This window comes from Glossina fuscipes, unplaced genomic scaffold (genome assembly GCF_014805625.2).
Source record: "Glossina fuscipes isolate IAEA_lab_2018 unplaced genomic scaffold, Yale_Gfus_2 26, whole genome shotgun sequence".
NCBI classification, from domain to species: Eukaryota; Metazoa; Arthropoda; class Insecta; order Diptera; family Glossinidae; genus Glossina; species Glossina fuscipes.
The window spans coordinates 7,998,229-8,015,890 of record NW_023998421.1 but is presented as its reverse complement, the minus strand read 5'-3'; the positions used below and the strand labels follow the sequence as shown (position 1 = coordinate 8,015,890).

The 17,662-nt window shown below is 33.8% G+C and overlaps 1 protein-coding gene and 1 long non-coding RNA gene across 3 annotated transcripts; one reads left to right on the top strand and one right to left on the bottom strand.

The window, feature by feature from the left end:
- Positions 1 to 1,815: 1,815 nt before the first annotated feature.
- LOC119635486 lies at positions 1,816 to 15,417 on the top strand. The gene is made up of 3 exons (XM_038030304.1): positions 1,816 to 2,177; positions 11,651 to 11,851; positions 13,309 to 15,417. The coding sequence occupies exons 1-3, from the start codon at positions 2,111 to 2,113 to the stop codon at positions 13,521 to 13,523; spliced, it is 483 nt and encodes a 160-aa protein (XP_037886232.1). The 5' UTR covers positions 1,816 to 2,110; the 3' UTR covers positions 13,524 to 15,417.
- Positions 13,681 to 17,662, bottom strand: LOC119635487. Of its 2 annotated transcripts, none has more exons than XR_005247056.1 (2): positions 17,498 to 17,662; positions 13,681 to 17,438 (listed from the first exon to the last, which is right to left on the bottom strand). It is a non-coding gene; the product is annotated as an uncharacterized LOC119635487 (long non-coding RNA). The 2 variants fall into 2 exon arrangements; XR_005247057.1 differs by having other exon boundaries at positions 13,681 to 17,425.

Genomic DNA, 17,662 nt, shown 5'->3' with positions numbered 1-17,662 from the left:
GAAATCGGGGAAACCGCGTAATAACGTATGACAAACTAATTTACAGAAATAAATAAACGAATAAACATTCCGAAATGCCAAACTTAACAGAATTGTTGAACTAATTCAAAATGTAACTGATGCTTTCAAACAGTGAAGCTGTTAACTTGACGATGAAGAAGAAATTTTGAAAAATTCTGTTAACAAACACCGGACTTTATCTTCTTCGTCTTCCTTTCCACCCAAAATTTTTTTATAACTTAGTAAATCAAGTAAAATCATAGCGTTGTTAAACTTCCAAGAATTTATTATAAATTATTTAAAATATTAGAATTTTTTTTAATATGAAAAAATCTTCATGAAACAATTCAAATTGGATGTTACAAGAGCGTGTAACGTATATCTAAGAACTTTTAAAAATACAACATAGTAGACTATTAGGTAAATGCATTATCGTCACTGTACATTTAAAATGTTAATTTATCTATGGCTGACTAGAAAGGCTACCGAGTAATGTTATAAACGTAGTTAGAGTGTAATCGTGTAACTATGTAACTATGTAAATGTAACCAACGGAAATCAACGAGTACGCAAGTAGGCGCAAATACGATTTATTGTTCTCAATCAGTCAACTCTTGTAGAGAAAAAGTATTTTCGTTATTCAACAATTATATCGATCTGTCTAAATTAAGTGAGCGCATTGTAGCTATTATTTCTTTTGATCCTATCTTTTTCGTAGTGCTGTTCATCGGGAGAATTCCGAAAATATCTAGTCAAAGTGACGTTCCTTTTCATGTCGTTGCTTGGTCACCTTACTATCAATGTCACATCTAATAGAGTCTGTCCAGGGAAATTTTGTTCCTTTCCTTTGCCCGATCTCTCATGGGATAAATTTGAATTTTTCGCCCCATATGAAAACAGACTATTGCTTAAGGAACCGGAAACGATCGTGTTTCTTTTTATGGTTAAATTGATTCGGTTATGAGTTTCGCCTTTTTACCTATTAAGCTTCGTCGACCTTAATGTTCCGAATCGAGTCCGTTTAACTTGCTACATAGGCGTTGTAATAGCAATATTATCGCTTTGATCAGTTTACTGTTGCAGGCAAAAATCAATTGTTAATGTAAAGCAAATTGACTCCATTTCAGAGGCGTGAATGTGTTAAAAACAAAGAGGAAAGGCATCGCATTTTACATTCCGAGAAGGATTCAAACAAAGAGACAAGAATCTTTAATCTTCTTTTCAACGATAAATTCTACACATCGTGATTGTTGTTGTTGATTATTTGATATTTTTAAAGAATAGATAAATAAATTGTGAAGGCCGTGAGCGAATGTATATATCGTGGGAGTCAAGTTGAAAAAATGAAAGAGAAGCATGATATTGACATAAAAATCGACTTCATTTCGCTCTCTTGAAAAGAAGTGTTCTAAGCATAAGGGAATAAAAGAAGTGTAAAATACTATTATAGTAAAGACAAAGTAAAAACTCTAATACACTAACACATTCACACATATCCATATCAATGGGGACGAACAATTTGACGCCATTTAGACTGAAAATCCTTGAAAGCTTTTTGTACGTACACGAACTAACATATCTATGTGGTTTGGAAGTAAATCCTATTTTATGAAATCAGAAATTTACGTTTACGCATACGTAACATTTCATTGTTAAATAAACAAACGACGTCATACCGCCAACACTACTCAGTAATGTGTTGGGCATGCTGCGTAATATGAGTATGAAATGCATATTGAGAAAATAAAGGAAAAGTGAATTTTCCGCTGAGCTTGTTCGGTGACTAGAACTCACAAAATTATTTAGTTGCCATTCAATTGAGAAAGTATTTACATCGTTGCTTTAAGAATAAAATATTGAGAACGAAGTAAATAAAAAAAAAATAAGCTAAATAAGTCATAACGGAAAAGCAGAGTGAAAAGAATGAAAGTAAATTTATTTGAATAGAAACTTCACTTACTTTGCTAAAATTAAACATAAAATTTCTAACGTCCCAAGCAAAGGAAATACTAAGAAGATTACCATACCAAGTGAAATTATAAAGGATTTCTTTAAAAACAAAAACAAATAAATAAATAAATAAACAAACATTGCAAACAATTTTCTAAAAATGTCAAAATTTGTTAAAGCAGTAATCGTCGCTTCATTCCTTTTAACAATCGTCTGCAAAAGTCCAGGTTAGTTGGTTTGATATCATCATTGATAGAAACCTCAGTTCGTTTATGATTAAAATGGCAATAGGAGGACAAGCAATTGCGTAGAATTATCTCATACATCAAGGATATATAAATCTAAATAGGACATCTTGGTGTACACAAAATATAATCAAAATATAATTGTGTATGTGCGTTTTTGTATGCGTGTGTGTGTGTGCATGTGTGTGTGTGTGTATTTGTGTCTATCATAAGAATGATTTCACGACCCAAATTAAGTGTAGCGCGTGATTTCAAGATAATTCTTGTTCTGCTTAAGAAAGCTTCGCAGCTTCTTAAAGAACACTGAGCATGATGACCGTAAGCCTTTTCGGATAATATATTAAAAAATAGTAAAAGGAAATAACTTTACATAAACATTTCACATGACATTGAAGACAGATACAATATTTTTGATATCCTTAAAAGATATCGACAAAAACGTTGCTTGCCCTTTTCCTAATTGTGATGACTTTGAACTGAAATGTTAATTGAGAAATCTTCTTGGGAAATCTATTGAACTTTAATCAAAGGAAACGAAATTAATTAATGAAGTAAATCGAACCTCACTGGACAAACCTAAAACCACCAGGACTAATTTTTGGCACCGTTCATCATCGTAAAAAGTAGAGAGCTGTCGCATTAAATTATTCTTAACGACCCACATATATAGATTTCTTCACCACACAATTTCATGATTAGTAATATGATTACAATATCATCTTCTGAAAACCACAGCTCGAAGATGTACTCGGTCTAGAGGTCAAAGTCGACAAATTCGCTATGTCACCATCATTGTGCTATGTGCGGTCATCATATTTTATTTGCTTCTTCTACTTCTATATACCACAAGAACATCGAATAGAATTTTCTATAATATAATAATTTTTTCGGCACGAATAGAAAAAAAACACACGCCAGTACGGGGGCGAAGTGAAAAAAATATTCTTATAATTTAGAAGCATCACGGAAGCTGTTATATAATACAACTACTAAAAGTAGTAGAGTTGCGCAAAATCAAAATCAAGAAAATTGAGATAACCTTAGTAGCAACGACCGCTTAACGGTAAGGAGGATTGGGCGTACAGAACATATTCAGTTTAAGGCTTAATATGTGACTTAAGCGGAGAATAGACGACAGCAGTGGCAAAACATGGCTTGATCGACTTCCCAAGAGAATGTATACATATAAAGATACATTTATGTATTTATATACATATGCGAATGCAACACACGCATACATATGTATTTGTGTGCAGGTATTTTGCGGGATCGACAATTTCATGCGGGCAACAACAAAGTAGTAGTGGAGTGGTGGAGCGCAAAAAATTTCCAAATGATTTAAGGGCATCTCTGAACGGAGCTGACAACCACATGCAATAAGGTTTAGATCACCATAACATTGCTTTCGTCCATTAGGAACGAAAAGACTCGTTTCAAAAAGAGAACAAATTTCAAGTTTTCTTAATAAAAACAACAAAATACATGATTTATCGTTTTTCATGCACCGATTTTTCAAAATAAGGCGTTATATGGAAAGTTGTCGAAAAAGCGTTTCGATCCAATCCGTTTTGAATCGTGTACATTTTTGGGCTACGACACATCAGTTTACAAAATTTGATTAAGACATATCCAAAATTGCGGCCTGTATGTTGTGTCTAAAAAACGCAGACGGACAGACGGACAAGCGCGGAAATAAGCTTATTAAAAGGTGGATCTATCTCAAGCACTTCTAAGTATTACACGCGGCCGCGCAAACATAATGTAGCCTTGTACCGCAACCGTCGCCAGGTATAATAATTTTTCGATTGTTAAACTTTTGTCTCCATTGCAATAATATTAACATCCGTGTGAGCAACATCAAAGAGACGTCGTAGGTCACGAGTTATTTTTTTGTTTGCTGTTTTCACTGTGGCACTGCTCGCAAATGGCCAGATCGTTTAATATCAGATATAGATGAAGAAGCTTTGCGCAAACGCAGCGAAATTGACAAAGTTACTCACTACGTTTACTAGCTTTGGATTCACTTCACATCGCTTCACGAATGAAGACGATCCGCGATATCTACAGCGTGTTGTAGCAGAAGATAGAAAACACGCCGGCGAATAAACTTTGTTTGATGTTTGACATTATGCCTGGTTGGGAAAAACTCGTGCGACACCTATTAGCGGCAAAAGAGATGTGGCAAACTATTAGTTTCTACGCAGCGAACATTTACCTTACAGATCCGGAAGAGGAACCATTCTAGGAAGTTCACCGAAAGTCATTAGCCATTGCATTAGTCTATTATGTATTATTCAAAAATTTTTGTATCCATACCAATTACAAAAAGAAGTTTTTATAACATTGGACTTCCTAGCAACTAATACTCAAATCGATTTAATATTTTAAATTTTCAAAACCGCCATCGAAAGATTGACATGTACTAAATCGATCACCGAGTTCGTAATTATCACAAATGGCAAGCAAAGAATTCTTAATGATAGATAAGACAGCCAGGATGGCCATGTTGACTTTCTGCACGTATAGTATTCCAATTTGGTGCACATTGATTTAACAAACAAATAATTCAAAAAATATCTCTTCTCAGCTTCGGTTTACATGCAATATTTGCAAAAGAATAAGGTCCGCCGATGGATAGCCGTTTAAAAAGCCTAAGCAAACGAAAATTTCATCATTTCATCTTGTTCACAACTATAAGTCCAGTGTCGACCATCAAATGCCCTATAAGACTCGGAAAGTGCTTCTAAATTGATATTTATATTAAAGAGTTGGTCTATCCAAGTCGCTTTTTGTTTATGACATACATCCGCATAAAGTTAATATAGAAAGTTGTGTAGGGTGCATATGATATAATTAGAACGTTTCGATAGATTTTCCATTCGATATCTATAAACAAGTATCGTACAATTAACATACACAGAAAGGTAATCAACAAGATATTGGCCTTGATCTCGAATACAATTGAATTTAGAACAAAAATAACACAATAAAAATTTTTAATTCTCCAATATATGCAAAAGTGTAATATATAAAGCAGACGAACATTTTTATTTTGTTGAAATATTGACATGAAACATATTGATATATGACCAAAAAATTACTTTCATAGTCACCAACGAAAGATGTGTGTATATTCATCTCTTCACAACATTTGCAACACCCTGAAGAGAGTTTCCGAGACCCTTTAAAGTATATATGTCCACCGTATGTGTATAGTCTGTAGTAAACATACGCCTTGGCGCATACACCTGAAGCTATCGCTACAGGCAAAGGCTTTGGAAAATCGTGCATGCTGTTCGGTATTCAAAATGAGCCAAATTGATTTAAGGACACATCTACAGCGAAAGATAAACTGAGAAGACCACGGGTTTTTGGGCTTCCTGCTCATGACTGTATGTACCACATTAAATACACGACAAAACTCTCCACATTTTACCCAAATCCATCCAATACTACAGAATATGAAAGTTTAATTCTTTCGTATTTTCTAATTTTTCTTAAGATGAAGAAAAGTCTTGGGTATAAAAAATTCGTTCACAGCCGAATTCAATTTTCTAACATATTATATACGCTTAAGGTTAAGTGGCATTCACACTAAGCGCGTGATACATAGATATCGTATGAAAAATATTTCAGAGGAATGAACAAATTTACTCTTTACTTTAACCAACAACAAACTAAATCAACAAATTTAAAGAAAAGTCCTACTAAGCACTTCTTTGTATTGGATATTCCATAAACTATAACCTTGACAACAATATCGACTCTACTGTAGGCCTCTGTTTGTTTACTTATTGAAAACATGTTAGTTAATATATTTTTCTATTTGCATTGGGTAAGTAAGGACATCAGGCTCAAAATTACAGCAACTCTATTACTCATAACTACTAAGAAATTGATCATTTAACCTGAGCAAGCTATAGGCTTTTCCAACTTTATTTTTTCAAATTTCTCAAAGCTCGTAGCCGATTCATAGGCTTTATACCCGTCTTGAACACTACTCGGACATAGAAGATAATGATCGATCAATCTGCGGCCACTCCTTATTTCTCATTGGAAACGCTTTTAAATAAACACAAACACTTTCTACAAACACTAAGTTAGGGGGCTTGATACACATTGTCTGTTCGCAGCGACGCAGTAACTGCATAGAATTTCAAGTAAAAATTTATTATCTTCTTTACCTTTCCTCCTTACATATCCAAGGCCATTCATTTAGGGCACTGTAGATGAGAAGGAAGTTTTCCTCCCAGGTAATGATTTTTTTCTTATCTATTCTAGAAGCACAAAGCTTCCCTTGAACCAATACGAAAATAGATTTAAAAAAAAAAAATTTAAAACGAAAATCTGTTTATCACTCTACGCCCTTCTTTCAATTAGCAAGCAAGCCGGAACTTAATTCGGTCTCTAACTTCAGTTTCTCACCCTTATTCTCCCCTCTCTCTTTTTTTTTTTTAAATTTATTTATTCATTCAACAGGTTATAAAAACTAACGATTATCATAAGTTTGTAAAACTATTTAAGTTAATTGTATGACGAGCGTAGAGAAAAAAAAGAAGAAAAATTAAACTAAATGATATTTAAACACGGCAGGCTAGTTGTATTAATAAAGAAAATATATCATGCGGCGTAAATAAATACTGTAAGCAATTTGTTAAGAAAAAGACGCATGCGATACCACCCGACCACCATCGATATTTTGTTTTTTTTTATTTTTTATACATGAAAGAACATTTTCAATTTATTGATAATTTAAATAAAATAAATTGAACGCATACATGGGCAAGCGGGAATAATTCTAATTTACTTTTCTTTCTATATCCAATTAAACCGCACCTTTCTCTTAAGATAAATGAAAAAGCAATTATAAATCAAAGATATGCATGTGCCGTTGCATACGTGAACAACTTTGGGGAATAAATGGATAGATACCTTAGACATTATATGCGCTTTCTTTAAATTCAAACGTCTACGTACATGTTTGTAATTGTTTGATCTATTTGCGCTCATCCAATACCTTGACAATTAAGGCGTGTCTTGTCATATTTTGTGTTGGCACTACATCGTGACAAGTAATCTATAGTATAGTAGCGTACGCGCCAGCCAAACATTATTGTAATGTAAATTTGCTTTTACTTTACATTGACATAATGACCTGAATTATTTTCTTATGAAATTTTGCATTCACTTTAAACAAACAATCGTAAAAATTGCATAATATTTTTCTTCTTCTTATAAAAATTGCCTTTAATAAGAAGAACTATCAAGGGTTGCCCTTTGTTGCGTTCCTTTAAATTTATCATTTTTCTACTTAAAATACATTCATATAAATGACATTAAGTGTAAAAAGTTTGACATTCGCATTCGAAGGAATTTTTGTTTGTATTCCCCAATAATCTCTCTTTGAAGGCCAAAGTCATCACTACATTTACGTTTGTTTATTTCTATATATATATCCCAAGTGTCAACCATGTTCGCGGAGTGAGGGCTTGCAAATTAACATATCAGATCTCTGAATGGACTGAGTTAATTCAAAACATTGCAGAGATCAACATGATATCAAGTTAAGCCTTTCAAGTTTTCTTCTATGGATTGCAGACAAATGTCATCTACATAGAGGTCATAATACGACTAAGGCCTTATTTTATTGACCTTTAGATTGTTATTGTTGTGTTTCCCTCCAACTATCTTGAAATGAATGTGTTCGTATCTTCTTAAAAAACAGTCGAGAGTATTATCTAAGTCGTTTGCGGTTTTCTCTGATGCTCCTCAACCACCTGGAGCCGATATTATATACATATATCAACAGCGTACTGTCTGCGATTGAACCATCCCATGCCTTTGTGTATGCGGATGATGTTAAACTGTTTATTTACATCAATGCTGAATGTGTTTCCTTTAAGCTTCAAACAGGTTTAATTAACTTGCCTAAAGGGTTTTCTTATTGACATTTTAGCATTAATTTAAGTTTAAATATATGTAAAAAATTTTCATTTTTAACCATAAGTTTACAAAGAACATAATATTTCATTGAGCCACATACACTAGAGAAGTCTTGACCTTGACGAGTTCTTTGGTAATAAGTCTTTTATCAGCTAGGTCTGCAGTTGGCTTTATTAAACGCTGATCGTATGATTTTCGATATTAATATATCGCAAATAAATGTGTTTAAATGTGTATTGGAATATATTCCTCTGTCATGTCACACGACAAGAATTCTTACCATTTGCATACGCGTTATAAACGAATGAAAACCGATTACTCTTAATAGCGTTACCTTCACTTGAGGAAGGTATACATATTAGCTTTTTGAATGAAATTGACAGATGCCGCTACTGATTCGCAAGCCTTATTGAATGAAATTGATGGTAACGTCTGTGTACGCCTATCGAGTTGTTGTTGTCGACTTGTAAAACTTAGTCAATGCACATCTAATTATGTATAATAATCCAATTGGGTTTTTACGTCAAAATTTCTATCACTCTTTTATCCCAATCTCCCTATTGGAATTTATCTGTATGTAGCATAAAAAACAAAAACTCTTTGTAACGCTCGAGCGTTGCTGATGAACTAAGCAATGTACAATCAACTGATTAGTCAACTGAAAGATGTTACCAACCAGCAGCTTGTTTATAGCAACTAAACGCTTTATTCGCACCTTTACCTCCATTTTTGGTAACAATTTCAAGGTTATACTTGAATATGCTTTTTATTCTTTCCTTCCTTCCTTTAGTAACTTTCATTGAAATAAATAAATTAAAGCTCATACGCCCTGTAATGCCTTTGCATAAAATTTAAATGAAATTTTCCACTTAAAAGTAACGAAACCATACGTAGACTGCATAGTGCGTTGGTCAGGATTCCAGTATAGCACACAGATTTAATTCTCCGTAAGGCGGAATGTAAATTATGCACTTTACTACACATACCTTTTAACCGTTACACACGAATATAGCTTCAGCAAATAACTTACGCACTTTTTCAAAATATTTTTATTATTACACTTGTGAGTTCTATTCCACACCACCTGGTGTATAGCAGATGTATGCAACACCTCGAACGGCTTAGGATAGTGTCGCCTTTTATTATAACGATTCGGAATCATTTCTGAATCGACGTAATATCATCTTCCCGTCTGTCCTTCTACTTGTCTAGCATTTGTGTTCTTTTGTCTGCCCGTCTAACACCTGCCCATCTATTTCTGTGTTCAACCAACAGGACACAACTTTTTTGTCTGCACGTGTGTGCATCTGTCCGCTTGATATCTGCCCATGCAATTTTTGAAACATTTCTATGAAATTTGGTATGCCCACGCATTTCGGTGTAGAGATGACCGATACTAAATGGCTCGCAACGAACGTTTCTTTGACCCCTTTTCACATAAGGCCTAATTTTGAAAAGTTGTTATGTGAACAATAGGGTTGTGTAGGGTATCTAGTGGTATTTAATGGTGGACCAAGGCCCACTATAGTGTTCTTACGTAAATATAAGTTTAAAAACTTCCTTGAATAGCATTGTTTTATTACCTTTCCTCCCTATCCAAAAAAATGTTGTCCCAGTGATGTTCCCCCCAATGGGGAAACATTTTTCCTAGTTTGTCATTTTCGAATTGCTCGCTTCGTATAAGCTACTCTTTACAGCCGATTGTCGTAATTAGAAGCTAAAGTGTTCATTTAAATTTACAATCGGTATGAAAATGAGTTTCGTTTTCCTAACGAATATTCAAAGCATAACTGTATAATGAACGGTATTTTTACCTCATTATCATTATTTTTTTCTAAAGTACAACAGTAAATAATTGCAATATAATTAAAGAGCAGCTACTCTGTGTAAAATGATACTTCCGTCTCATACTTCCACCTCAACACCTTAATTAGAAGCTTTTATTATGCATAGAAGTTAGAGAGAGAGAAAGAGAGATAACGAGTAAGTTTAAAGGAACTAAGTTATAATTTAAAGTTTAAAAATCTCTTGCAATTTTCAATAATAATAAGTCAACATTTTTAGTATAGTTTTGTCAAAGTTTCAACTTTTTAAGGTAGTAGGTTAGTATTGGATAGAAATCGAAATATCGCTAACGTTAAGATATGTTTGACTCAGGCACGTCCCCTTGTCTACGTACTTACGCTATTTGTCAAAGAGTTACACTATAGCATTGTTGAATGTTATGTCCTCGTATCGCAGAAAACAACAACAGTCGTAAAGTATTGAAAGCATTACATCATCGAATAACAATTAAAAGCATTTCGCCTATAATATCTACATAACTTAATTTTGTGCGGTTTCCGAAATTATCATTACGTCCTTTACACTCTACCAGAATTTTCTTGTATTTTTTCGCGCCTAACCATTACATCACTAACATCACGTTTCTGTGATTCCTGTCATCATCGTCGTCATCAATTTATAGACATTGCTTGTAATTTGGCGCCATGCAGACGTCGCTTAGACGAAGTCAGAGAAAATATAAGAGAAAAAAAAAAAAAACATCAACAACACATGTATTAACAATAATGACAAAAATCAGTTCACTTTGTGCGATTATATTACGTTCATAGACATAACATGCGACGAGACAGTTAGTTATGAGGGTGAGAGAGGAGTTTTGCGTATGTCACTTCAATGTCATTATATTTAGCTTGTGTCCTTCTTTTAATTTTGCACATATCGCCTATGCCCGCCTTTCCTTGTAATTTGAATGCAATTAGTTGTCAGCGGGACGCTTTAATAGATGTATGCAGACAGGAAATTTTTTATTCGATTATAGGTAACGCATTGAAGTTAGTAATTGCGGATATGATGAAAAATACAGCAACGGCGTAAAAAGACTACATTTTAAATCATCGATAGCTGGTATGTTCAAAAGATAAAGGGCGTGTTTTACATTAAAACTACGCCCGATTTGTCAATCCTTCTTGGTTAGGTTGATCAAGCTCTCAGAGAAGTTTATTGTCATTCCGTTTGCTAATTTATAATTTAGAAAATCTTTTATTGATCATTGGAAATTCTTGTCGGCAAATTTTCAAAATGAATGAAGAGACTGAAATTGTGCGTAATTCTGCTTAAATAATGAAATTCTTCTCCTATCAAGGAAGAACTAAGATTAGTTATGTGTTAGCGCGAAAAACGACAAACAAATCCAGCGACTAATGAATAAATTTCATGGTTATGAAGATGTTTCACAATCGCTGGATCTGATTATTTGATATTTTAAGTTGTTATGACTGTGAGGTCATGTGAAGGCGAAACTAAACAAGTCGGAATGTTTGCGGCGATCTAAAAATACCATAATTATTCTTAGATTATAAATAACGTGAATGATATATAGTTTTAAGTAATCTTCAGTCGGAGAAAACAAATGATTTATTAAACAAAGACATGACACCCACACGCCAGCCTATTTCATATGCGATGAATGATGAATGCGATTAATTAGAGAATTTTATATTTTTTAGGAGCAGGCTACAAGCACCTACAATGTTGGCATTGTAGTTCCGACACTAATGGAGCCGAGGATTTCTGCGATACTGAATTCAAAGAGAGTAATATACCTACAGATTTGCTAGCTGAGCGCAATCTAAGTGTGATACGTGTTTGCAATAGCACCATTCATTCAGAACACGAGCGAGCGGTTTGCCGTAAGACTATAGAAGAAAGTAAGTTGTTGAAAAAGTAAGAAGAAAGCGTCTATTTTCCGGATTAACAAGAAACGTACGTTCAATGTAGAGAACTTTTTATATGCAACTCCATCGAAAACATCGAAAATAATAGTAATCGCAATATTGAATATGTTTCAATTACTGATTCCAACACAATATTAAGATGAACTGTCCATATTTTTCGCGGTAATATACCAGAAGATCTGCATCAATATTAAATCAAACTACGTTCATGATTATTGAAAAGTGATCTTATCCGTTTAAAGTCCAGTTCGGGCACTAACTGAAATCATTTACAAACTTCTGCAAGGACTGTATCAAATAATAACCTCACGACACAAACTTCCCTTGAATCATTGGTCACTGCTTACAAATCATTATAGCTATAAGCGATTATTCACAATCAGGGAAATTTATTCTTCACGACCTCAGAGATGGGTGCAGTGACTTTAGATAAACGTTTACTTTTTTAAGCATTTTTGCTGTTCATTCCTTCAATAGTTGCAACCGCGTAAGGCCTAGGATCGCCCGTATTTTTAAAACAACTAATAATATTATGGTAGCGCGAGGACGATCTTTGAACATTACGCATCACTTTGCTTTTTTTCATTTATTTTCATGATAGAAAAACAAACGTTGCATTTGGTTTCCATGTAGAAGCGCCCTTTTCATAAGAATCCTTATACGGAAAAGTTTCAAAAAAGTGATCTGAAGTCCTTCGACTTTAGCAAAACTAATTTTCTTCTCAAAGTGCTTGTTCTTCTTCACCTATTTTCATTTTAAAATGCTAAAAATTATACACCTTATCAGAGCTCTTTTCCTATCAGGAGATCAAAGAAAAAGACTGACCTGATCGAAATTTGATGGAATTAATTTTGATGTGAAAATACTATCACGAAGAAGACTTCATCATAAAGTACGTTTTTGCTAAATAGAGATTGCAGTTTTCATGAAGACTCTTATATGTGGTTGCATGCAAAATATATACCTACCAGATCCAAATTTAGTAAAGTTAATTTTTATGTCAAGTTACGATTACCAACGAATTTTCACTATGAAATATTGAAACTTAGATCTCTTTACCATATGAAGGTTTAGCTTTCGGAAAAAGGATTCAAAAACTTGCCTCATCCGAGCCACATGACTTAGAATACGGTAATGCTCCTACTCAGCAATTTTTGTCGCAAATAAGGGTTACCCAAAATTAGTTGTTGTACGAGGAATAATCGTGAACATTGTCCGGTCGAGGCCATTTTCACTACGGATTATCCTTGGACTTCACCAAAATATCTCAAAAATTGTGACTTGTGGTACGTTGAACACAAAAGTACAAGGACAAAATGCAGACGGGCAGACTAGCTTAAGTCATCCGGTATATGTAAAGAAATACTGTACGAATCGGAGCATAGATATGCAATTTCATTGATATTTTTTTCTCTTTTCCTTTCTTTCAGTGAATGGTAAAACGGTCACTAAACGTTTCTGTTACTACACGAACAAGTCGGATCCTTTGGATCATTGCAATACTGAAATTATTGAAAAGAATGTGCGTCGAATATTTTGTCAGGATTGCTTAAGCGATAAATGCAACGCTGCCCACAAACATGATCTCAACAAAATGGCTGCCACTTCCATTACTTTAATCATTGCTAAAATATTTTTAGCTTAAATTATTTTTATTTTTTTGTGTAAAGTAAAATGTTTTTTTTGTTGAATATTTTCATAGGTATAATTAACTATATAGTTTATTTAAGAAATTCATATGTGATACAATTTTTTGTTTCCTATTTTATTTATTATTACTAATAGTTTGTTTTACATGTGTATATATAAATAGAATCTATTTACTCTATGTGCACAATTCGTTCTAAGACTTCAGCAAGATGAACACTTCAATTTGAAACTTCACCTTTTATCGTTTTTAATTAGGGCAAGGCACGAATAAGCGCAAAAAAATATCTATTTCCTTTCTTATGTACTTTTTCTCTTCTCTAATTTCTTCTTTCCCCCCAAACTATGTAAAAAAATTTTAACGCGAAAAACTTCTGAGAAGTTTTACTTTAATTGAGTTGAATTTTATAATTCTTGTAACTAAAGCATTGAGCACAATGAATACATTTGCATCTCGCATCTTGTAGTTAAAGTGTGATTCGATTGTATGTGTTTATATGTAAGTGAACATACGATTTACACTTGCTTTGTTGGAGTAAAAAACTTAGGTAATAAAATATCTCGAAAAGTACCAACTGTAGCTTAAACGCAAGGAACCATAACAGACAGACAAGCTTCAGATTCACGAAAGTGATTCGGAATCCCTCGGCACAATAAAAGATGGATTTATCTCAAGTTCCTCTGGGTGTCGTATACGGGTGGCGCTATAACCCGATAACCCGTTCGTTCGACTTATCACCTTTACCAAGTATTTTTCCTATCGTACTTTTATAAATTTCTCAACATCTCCTGGGCAGTTGTACAAAAAAGAAAAACTCGTCTTATCTCAGCACTGGAGAGTATGTGTATATTCGTTTTGTTCCAGAAGAGAGCTTCAGAGATCCTACTCGATCAGCATAAAATTCTTAATCAGTGTCCGTCCCTTTGTCCGTCTGCGTAATGTCTGTGCAAAATTTAGTTTGTGGTAAACTTTCCTCTGGCCGTGCATATGACAACACCGGTTTCCAATTTACATAACACTATTGCAAGATTTTACTCGCAAATTGATGCTGGAAAAAGGCGAAAGAGCACATGTAGAGCACAACATCCCTTTTTTGCGAAAACCAAAAATCGGAGCTTGTGCTTGTGTGCATAAAAAAGGATACAAGAGCAATGATCTTCAAGTATACGGGATGGGTAACCGCGGAGTGCAGTGTCTGTGGAAAAACGGGAAAAGTCCGCCAGGCTCACCTAAAATTTCAGGCTGTTGAAGCTTGATTTTTTAGGACCTTTTTTAAGCACTGGCCGTAGAAAAGATTCAACTACAATTTTCTTACTTTCTTTGGTTATTACAATGTTTTGAAAAAAGAAAAGTGAACATGTTGTCACGAAATTTCAACGAACGTTTCATCTCAATACACTTAAACAAAACTCAATCGCATGGGGAGATACTTTCGAAATATGTAACAGTAGAATAGATAGATAACAATAAAATTGAATTTCACATGACTGGACTTGTTTGACTAAAGCATTTATGTAACTCATTTTAATTTCTTTTTTTTTTTTATCAAAGCATTAAATTTAGCATTTCAAAACATTAAGTAAGTAAATATATGTTACATCAAATAAGTAAACAGCATATAGATATGTCATGCTGCTTCATTTACCATAACTATACAAAATATTTATGTAACTGTATTTACAAGTATTAAAACAACTGTCCAATAACTTTAAGTCACAAAATAAAATCTACGAATTGTTGCATTTGCACTTTAAATCCACACACTTTGTCGAATAATAAGCTATAATCCCATGAGGTAATGCGTTGTTTCATAACAAAAACTGAGGTTATACTAAACTTGAGGCGAATTTTTACACACCCATCACTTATGGATTACGTTTTCGAAAAACTTTTGGAAGCCAACAAAAAAGCTTTGATTTTTCTTAAAAGTTCAAAATATATACAAAAATAATTTATTATATAATAAATCTGCGAGCGATTTACCAGTCAGATGAGGTTCGCTGTGATAGCAAAACTCTGAGTTCATATCGATATTGAAATATTGAGATGAGCCCACTGTTCATTTTCGACAATAATCTCCGTAAGGAAATATGTACAGTTCCGTATTTGTGTTTATATCCTTCAAGATTGAAGGCTTCGTTTCTTCGTCAGCAAGCCTATAGTGAAACTTAGTATTAAGTCTACAAAAAGATTCTCGATATTTTTTGATCGTGTTCAAATTAATTGAAAACACACTTATTAGGCGAGTTAATAATCGAAGTAGCCACCTTCATTATCTATGGTCTTCTGCAGCTTATCGAATACTTTACGAACATCCTCGCGGAAAACTTGTCAGTTTCGAGGCGAAATTATCATCAAGCTGTCAACTTTTGTGAACCATTGATCTGCTAAATGCGTCTGCATCGATCTGAGCAAGTGGTAATTTGAAGGGACCAGGTCTGGAGAATAGATTGAATGCGGTAGAAATTCTCAGTTCAAGATAAAGATCACTTCCTGGATTGCTTACGCGGGACGTGCACGAATTGCATAATTTTCAAGACGAGGATTTCTTGTCCAAAATCCAGTTCTAACTGTTTCATAACATACCATTGTATTTTCACTCCCAGCCAACTTAATCATTTCCGTAGCTTTAGCTGCATTTTCTTCCAATTTAATCCAGTTTAAAGTAGAAAAAACGCAACGCCATCAATCACTGACAGCTCTTTACATTTGCACGCGCTGAAAGAAAGCCTTTAAACAAGTGAAGCTTATACGCTACAAACGTCAATATTTAAATTATCAAAATCCAAAATTTCGAGATAATCAAATGCACAGGTAGATTTCATACACCGGCAAATGGAGAATTCATTTGTGGACATGTTGAAAAACGCTCGTAGGTATGTAAGATGTCTCGATTCCACTTACAACATTTCGAGTTATGCAGGAGAGGCATGTAAAATATTATATATATAATAAATCTCTACGCCCCGTCAAAAACATTGTTTTTCGACATATTTATCCAGAGCATAAGCAGTTGTCACCATTAAATCACAGTCCAAGCTGTTGTTTCATAAGTAAATTGTGCTTTTCTTTTCTCTTTGAGTGTATCAATTAATTTTCTCACTGTTTAGAATAACAAAAAAAAAAAATAAATTTAGAATTTATTTTATTATTCTTCATCGTTCCTAGTAGTACAAAAATGGACTAAACTGAAATATTTTTACTTCACCCATATTTATATCTTATTATCTATTAAAACAAAAATGAGGAGCAAACATTTTCGTGTGGGAAGCAAAAACACATTTTGACACCTTAGTTTCGCGTAACGGACAAAACACAATCCAGACAATGGATTGGTTGACAAAAAAATATGCATTTTGACAGCTAAGTTTTAGGTAGAGCGGGCTGTATTCGCACTTCTAGTGGGAAAGGATTCGAATTTCTAATTGAAATTTCTGCATCTTATTAACAACCTTTAAATATTTCTATTATTAACTCATATATTGTGGGGATGAGTTTAATCAAAATAGCAAAACATAATAGAAATGATCATCAAATAACAAAATCTTAGAGATTATATCCTAGCTTGAGTTCTGCAATTCAAAGTCCAAAAATGGAAATTCTTTCATACGGTTGATTGTCAAGCTCACTATCATGTGCGATAAAAACTGTTGCATTTCCCATAAAATACTTGTGTAATATGCAGCCGGCTTATTAGCCACGATATCGAAACAGCTCACTATAGTTGAGGATTATGGATTCGTTACGGCGAGCTGTCGATAAAATATATGTTTGTCTTACTCTTGGATGAAAAATCTTTCGGACGTAAAATTTCTGGCGAGTAACACAATCAAATTACGATCGAGCTTACTCGATATTTAGGCACATAAATCAGCCGCTAGGTAGGAGTTCATTTTACCCTGAAAAAGAAGTCTTCATTGAACGCTAAATAATTCGTAGTAGGATAGGGAAGTACAGTGCTGCTTACTCACATAGTTGCAATGTTTCTCATACTGCGTACTACACATTTTACAATAATTTTGATCAGTTTGAGATTCCCGACCGATTTAGGCGAAGAATATCGTTTCTCTATTATTATCAAGGCCCTCTGAAACTCAATTGGGAAAATGTCTAAATTGATGCGAAAAAAACATGAT